We start from the raw sequence: 7804 nt of genomic DNA on the forward strand, positions 1-7804 counted from the left end.
TTCCAAGAGAAGCTTGGTGAGAGATCCCAGCTTGGCAAAATTATTGGATTTTGGGAAGATGGAATTTTCCAGGACACTGGGATTGCACCAGGGTTTTTAAAGGGGGGGAAACATGAAATTCCTAGTCTGAGAGGAATCCTTGGAGCGTGCCTGGGGGCTCCCAGCCCTCACCTATGTGGCAGTTGTACATCCAGATGCGCTGCCCGTCGTAGCGGCTCCGGCATTTCATGACGTTGTTGGAATAATCCGACTCTGCCACCTCATAGTTGGGGTTGATCACGACCTGCGAGGGGTGGAGGGACAGGGGTGGGGTTGTTGAAAGGGGGATTTGGAAGAATCAGTTGGTTTTTTTACGGCATTTTTTAGCTAAAAATGAAAATGTGATTTGTTTTGTAAAGGGAGAGAAATGAGTCGAATAAAGGCAGGTCAGGGGATAAAGGCTCAGTCGGGGAATCCTGGGATGGTTGGGGTGGGAAGGGACCTGAAATCCCATCCAGTGCCACCCCTGCCGTGGCAGGGACACCTCCCAGTGTCCCAGGGGCTCCCGCCTGGCCTCGGGCACTTTCCCTGTGTCCTGTCCCTCCATCCCTTGTCCCCAGCCCCTCTCCAGCTCCCTGGAGCCCCTTCAGGCCCTGCCGGGGGCTCTGAGCTCTCCTGGATCCTTCTCCTCTCCAGGCTGGACATTCCCAGCTCGCTCAGCCTTTCCTCCCAGCAGAGCTGCTCCATCTCTAATTCACCACAGCCACCCCTTCCCCTGTGCCCCAAGTGTCCCTGCAAAGCCCCATTTTCCATTTCACACAGCTCAGACAGAAATAATTCCTCTCCTTTCCCTCCTCCCCAGGGCCAGTGGCTGCTTTTGGACCCAGACAATTCCCCCCATGGGCCTGGCCCGAATTCCTGCAAAATCCCCAAAACCAGCACCTGGGAATCCCCAAATTCAGGGAATGTTGCTTACAACCAGCTCCAAAGCGGGGTGCTGTGCTTTGGGGGTGTGACAACACTGTCAACAGCATCAGCTGGGCTGGGCCTACCCAGGATTAGCTGGACTTGGATTTTTTTAAGACTTTAATCTCCAAACTGTGCTCACGGGCCCTGTTATTTCCCTTGGGAGCATGTGCTGATTATCCTGGTGGATAATCCCTTATCTTTAAGGCATCTGGGAATAGAATCCCTTTATAAACAGAAGCTGGAGGTGTCAAATGAACAAATTTGGCGATTTCTGGATCTGACTGGTAAGATAAAAGCAGTAGGGGTGTCCTGTTGAAGATTGCATGCAAGATGTTTTCCATTACCATCTGTATGGCTGATTACCTTGTCAAGTGAGCAGTTTGCCTTATCTCTCTCTGAGTGACCACATTCACACCTTCCTGGGGAGGGGACACTGCTGATAACAGACTATTGAATATCAGTGCATGGCTGATAAGAACTATAACATCCCATTGGGAGATGCTCCGCCCAGAGGGAGGAGCCAAGCATTGCTACCCAGATAAGAACCACTCCTGATACTTCAGAGGACTGCAGCCACATTTTCAATGGGACTGCCACCCACACCCTGACCCACAGGGTGTCAGGTTGGGTTCTGACTCTGTCAGTGTTGTTCTAGTGGACTGCATTGTTTATTTTATTTTTTTCCCTTTTAAAGAACTGTTATTTCCTGCTCCCATATCTTTGCCTGAGAGCCCCTTAATTTAAAATTATCGCAATTCAGAGGGGTGGGGAGGGTTCACATTCTCCATTTCAGGGGAGGCTCCTGCCTTCCTTAGCAGACTCCTGTCTTTCCAAACCAAGACAGTGTCCCAGATCCGTCTGTCCCACCTGGAAGAGGTAATCCCCGGGGGGGACGTCGGTGATGTCGATCCACTGGCAGTCGATGTCGTGCCGATAAACGTCCCAGCAGCCCACGGTGATCCCCTGCTCCCCAAAGTTGGCACACTCGTACTGCTTCTGCACGTCTGAAGGAGGAGAACCAAGGCAAAAAGTGTTAAATCCGCAGCAGAATTCCCAGAAAATTCCTGGTTGTTCCCCATGGACAGGGATAAACTCCAGGGGTGGTGTTTTGGGTGAGATTTAAGGAGCTGCCACCTTCCAGCAGCTGGAGGCTTCTTTTGGAGTTCCTCACTGGGTGGGGAGCAGAAAATGCAAAATTTTGGATTCTGGAGCAGCTCAGAGTTGGGATGGAGGGAGCTGAGGGTGGGAAAGAGAATGGGGGACCTGGGGGTTCCCATCCATGCATCGTCCATCCCATTGATCTATTCCATCATCCATCCATCCATCCATCCATCCATCCATCCATCCATCCATCCATCCATCCATCCATCCATCCATCCATCCATCCATCCATCCATCCATCCATCCATCCATCCATCCATCCATCCATCCATCCATCCATCCATCCATCCATCCATCATCCATCCATCCATCCCTCCCTCCATCCATCCATCCATCCATCCATCCATCTATCCATCCATCCATCCATCATCCATCCATCCATCCCCCATCCATCCAGGCCTGGTTCCTGGCTCCTGCCAGGCCATGTTCATCCCTCAGGAGCTGTCACCTCCTCGGGAAGAGGACGGAATTCCCGGGACACGGGGCCCTGGCACAGACCTGCCTCGCACTCGGTGTCCTCCAGGCAGAAGCTGGCCTTGTGTCCCTCGGCCACCTTGGTGCCATTGAGGTTCAGGAGGTCGTAGTGGGTGAACACCTCCATGCTGTGGTAGTGCCTGTGGGGACACACAGGGACAATTATCCCGAGGGATCATTAATTTACCCCTGTAATTAATTTCCCTTTAATTACCAGGGCTGAAGGGGAGCTGCAGGAGTGGGACAACTCCAGCCAGGAAACATTCCCTGGGGATGATCCTGTGTGGATCCCGGTGTGATCCCCATCACCCATCCTGCTGCCTCCTGGGATTTATTTACATGGAATCCCAGACTGTTTAGGTGGGGAGGAAAATTCGCAGGAAACATTCCCTGGGGATGATCCTGTGTGGATCCCGGTGTGATCCCCATCACCCATCCTGCTGCCTCCTGGGATTTATTTACATGGAATTCCAACCTGGTTTGATGGGGAGGGATTTAGGGATCACTTTGTTCCATCCCTCTCCATGGCACAGACACCTCCCTAACCCCATCCCAGGTTGCTCCAAGCCCTGTCCAACCTGGCCTGGGACATTTATTAAGTCCCTTGCTCCAACTTTTCTGGGATCCCAATGTTTTATAGTGGCAGGAAGGGCAAAAAATCCACCAAAAAATCATCCCTTGGAGCAGCCCCGTCATTTCCCAGGAATATTCCACACAGAGCTGGCTGTGCCAAGACCTGGCTGCTTTTACAGATTAACTTTTTAAGCAGCAGAATGTGAATTTACCAGCAAAAAAACAACAGCTGGAGCAGCTTCTTTCACCCTGCTCAGAGTTGGGTTTTCACCCGGGAGACAGTTCCTGGTTTTAAACTGGGATGTGTCAGCCCAGCCTGGGGAACATTCCAGCAAAAGTCAGGAGAGAGCCCAGAGTCTGTGTTTAGATCCCTGATTAGCAAAGCCAGACCCAGCAGGATTTGGGTGAGATGGGACTCAGGGGACACTGGGGTTTTAAGCCCCACTGCTGGCTCAGCAGAGAGTTAAGCCGAGCTTTAGCCCAGCTGGACTGCACGAGGTCAGGGCTGGGCACAGCAGTGTGGGTGATGCTGATGCAACACCTTGGATTTGAGCCCAGCCTTGGAACTGGCAGCAAATCCAGGGCACGAGGGAGCAGGGAGACAACTGGAGCGGGACCTGAAACCACTCTGTGCCACCCCAGCTTTGGGAATGGGCATCCCAGCTTTGGGAATGTCTGTCCTAACTTTGGGAATGGGCATCCCAGCTTTGGGAATGTGTAACCCAGCTTTGGGAATGTCTGTCCTGGCTTTGGGAATGGGCATCCCAGCTCTGGGAATGTGTAACCCAGCTTTGGGAATGTCTGTCCTAGCTTTGGGAATGGGTATCCTAGGTATGGGAATATTTGTCCTAGCTTTGGGAATGGGCATTCCAGGTATGGGAATGGGCATCCCAGCTTTGGGAATGTCTGTCCTGGCTTTGGGAATGGGTATCCTAAGTATGGGAATGCCTATCTCAGCTTTGGGAATTCTGCCCTAGCTTTGGGAATGCCTATCCCAGCTTTGGGAATGGGCATCTCAGCACAGGGAATGGGTATCCCAGGTATAGAAATGTGCATCCCAGCTTTGGGAATTTGTATTCCAGCATTGGGAATGCCTATCCCAGCCATGGGAATTCCTATCTCAGCTGTGGGAATGCCTATCCCAGCTTTGGAAATGCTTATCCCAGCTTTGGGAATGTCCGTCCTGGCTTTGGGAATGTGTATCCCAACTTTGGGAATGCCTATCCCAGCTCTGGGAATGCCTGTCCCAGCTTTGGGAATGTCTGTCCCAGCTTTGGGATTGTGTATCTCAACTTTGGGAATGCCTATCCCAGCTTTGGGAATGGGTATCCCAGCTTTGGGAATGTCTGTCCTAGCTTTGGGAATGGGTATTCCAGGTATGGGAATGGGTATCCCAGTTTTGGGAATGGGTATCCCAGCTATAGGAATGCCTATCCCAGCTTTGGGATTGTGTATCTCAGCTTTGGGAATGCCTGTCTCAAATTTGGGAATGTCTATCCCAGGTATGGGAATGCCCATCCCAGTTTTGGGAATGCCCATCCCAGCCCTGGAACCCTGCACTGAGACCCAGCTGGGCCCAGCTGCAAAGCTCAGCTCAGAGCGAGGCACAGACAGGGCCTAACTCAGAACCAGTTGCTTAAGAATTAAAAAAAAAAAAAAAATAAAATAAAAAAAAAGAAGAAAAATGGGCATAAATCCACTCCTTTCCAGCTGTAAAAATAATCAAGGCTGAAACACTTCCAATCACCACCATTGCTCACGGATTTACAGATGGGCATGAGCAAAAGGGGAAGGGGAGGAATTTTTTCCTGTGTTTCCCCTCACTAAAAAAAAAACCAAACAATCCAGAAATTGCCATCTGCCAGAATGAAAAATGAAATCATTTTCCACTCCCTGCTTGGGGTCTTTCCCATTTTTATTTTACTTCCACATCCAAACAGGAGCTCCCAGGGCAGGAGGCAGAGCAGAGGCCCAAGGCCAAGGCCGGGCTGTTGATTTGAGGCAGATTTGGCTCAAATGAATGAATTTGAGCTTCTCGAGCCTGACTCAGTTTCTGAGCTATGCCTGAGTCACTCCCTGGGCTGTTTACACTCAGCTGTTCACAGACTGGAAAGACTGAAGAGGGATTGAGTTCATCCCTGTCCATCTAAACTGGTTCCAGTTTGGAGCACAGATGGCTCCTGGCCTCTCGCTCACCCTTTCCCATCCCACCTCCCTTCCACCGTGTCCAAAATTGCTCCAAGTTCCCCCTTTCTCAGTGCTACCTGCACATCTCAGCTCTTTGGGAAGATTATAAAGAACTCTAAGATTTAAAATTGACCACTCTGGGGTTTCCCCAGTTTTTTAAGCAGGACAGGAGCTGTGCATGGAATTATTTCACTGCCTTTTACCTCAAATTAGGGAAAAATCCACCTTGTACCAGTGCACATTTCACAGCAAAGCACCTGGATGGCCTCCAGCTCCCTTTCCGCCCTCAATTTCCCCAAAACTGTCTTAATTCCTTAAAAAATGATGCATTTATGGGATGAATTTTGTCAAAAATAAGCGCAAAACCACCTCCCAGCTGCTGACAGTTTTAGTGGGGTTGAGATGCATAAAAAATGCAGAATTCCAGCATTTTTGGTTCCTTTTCCAGGTGAGAAACTGCTCACCTGGTGGGTGGGTGAGGAGTTCCCATGTCCTGCCTGTGCAAACTCGGCTCCCAGGTGTCAGAAAATCGGGGAATGGTTGGGGTTGGAAGGGATTTAAATCCCATCCAGAGCCACCCCTGCCATGGCAGGGACACATTCCACTGTCCCAGGTACTCCAGCCTGGCCTTGGGCACTCCAGGGATCCAGAGGCAGCCCCAGCTCCCTGGGAACTCCATCCCAGCCCCTCCCCACCCTCATTCCTTCCCAATATCCCACCCCAATCTCCCCTTTCCCAGTTTGAATCCATTCCCTGTGTCCTGTCCCCTCCATCCCTTGTCCCCAGCCCCTCTCCAGCTCCCTGGAGCCCCTTCAGGCCCTGCCAGGGGCTCTGAGCTCTCCTGGATCCTTCTCCTCTCCAGGCTGGACATTCCCAGCTCCCTCAGCCTTTCCTCCCAGCAGAGCTGCTCCATCTCTCATTCACCACAGCCACCCCTTCCCCTGTGCCCCAAGTGTCCCTGCAAAGCCCCATTTTCCATTTCACACAGCTCAGACAGAAATAATTCCTCTCCTTTCCCTCCTCCCCAGGGCCAGTGGCTGCTTTTGGACCCAGACAATTCCCCCCACCCCACCCACGGGCACAGACTGGAGGCCTGGGCTGAATTCCTGCAAAAACCCCACAAATGGCACCTGGGAATGCCCGTGCCAGTCCTGGGGCCAGCACTGGGACCCAGCAGGGCCTGGCTCAGAACTGCTTAGGAACTGAACGAAGAAAGAATTCCCAAAATCCAGGGAATGCTGCTTACAACCACCAAGCTGAGGGGCAAACCGGGACACAACTGGGACAAAGCTGGGACAAAACCGGGACAAAACCGGGACAAAGCAAGGACAAAGCTGGGACAAAACTGGGGCAAAGCAGGGACAAAGCAGGGACAAAACCGGGACAAAACTGGGACAAAGCAAGGACAAAGCTGGGACGAAACTGGGATGAAACTGGGACAAAACCAGGACAAAACTGGGACAAAGCCGGGACAAAACCGGGACAAAGCTGGGACAAAACTGGGACTAAGCTGGGACAAAACCGAGACAAAACTGGGACAAAGTTGCTACAAAACTGGGACAAAACCAGGAAAAAATTGGAACAAAACCGGGACAAAGCTGGGACAAAACTGGGACAAACTGGACAAAACTGGGACAAAACCGGGACAGCACCGGGACAAAACCAGGACAAAGCTGGGACAAACGTGGGACAAAACTGGGACAAAACCAGGAAAAAATTGGAACAAAACTGGGACAAAACCAGGAAAAAATTGGAACAAAACCGGGACAAAACTGGGACAAAGCCGGGACAAAACCAGGACAAAGCCAGGACAAAACCGGGACAAAGCTAGGACAAAACTGGGATGAAACTGGGACAAAACCGAGACAAAACTGAGACAAAACCGAGACAAAACCGTGACAAAGCTGGGACAAGAGTTCCCCGCGGCAGCAGGAGGGCTGGGGTGGCACGGAGCCTGGGGTGTGGCACCCACCGGTGGCAGTCGTGCCACACCCAGGCGTGGCGGCCGTTCTTGGGCCTGAAGTCGGACTGGCCGTTGTTGTGGATCTGGGAGCTGAAGCGCAGCAGGCGCCGGTAGCCCGAGGTCAGCGAGGTGTTGTGGGCCGAGCTGGCCAGGCAGTTCTCCTCCAGGGCACACTGCAGCAGGAACATGGGCCTGTCCTCCAGGTAGGCCGTTTGCTCCACCAGCTCCGCGTTCAGCACCAGGTCAGGGGCGGCTGCGGTGAGGAATGCGTTGGTTAAATGAAATAAAATCACTGAAAGTGTTGCATTGCGATTTCAGGGTTTACCCCAGAACTTTGGATCCCTCCCTGATAATTCCCTCCCAGGAGTGTCAGTCACCTCTCCTTCCCCCTCCCAGCACTGTCTGTCAATCCTGAGTGACTGGCAGATCCAAAGGATGCCCTCTACCCCCGGGGGCATTGGGCCATCCAGGTGTCCTTTGTCCCTTTGTCCCTCCCCT

General features: G+C 52.1%; 1 protein-coding gene across 1 annotated transcript in view; it reads right to left on the minus strand.

Annotated features, from left to right (window-relative positions):
• LOXL2 (lysyl oxidase like 2) overlaps window positions 1-7804 on the minus strand; it is a 79233-nt gene that overhangs the window by 3306 nt on the left and 68123 nt on the right. Inside the window, exons 11-14 of the mRNA XM_031065332.1 lie at window positions 7316-7559; window positions 2608-2723; window positions 1816-1952; window positions 172-283 (exon numbers count right to left, since the gene is read on the minus strand). Of these exons, the coding sequence (XP_030921192.1) occupies window positions 172-283; window positions 1816-1952; window positions 2608-2723; window positions 7316-7559 (609 nt within the window). The remainder of the gene's footprint in view (window positions 1-171; window positions 284-1815; window positions 1953-2607; window positions 2724-7315; window positions 7560-7804) is intronic.

Source organism: Geospiza fortis, unplaced genomic scaffold (genome assembly GCF_000277835.1).
Source record: "Geospiza fortis unplaced genomic scaffold, GeoFor_1.0 scaffold393, whole genome shotgun sequence".
NCBI lineage: Eukaryota > Metazoa > Chordata > Aves > Passeriformes > Thraupidae > Geospiza > Geospiza fortis.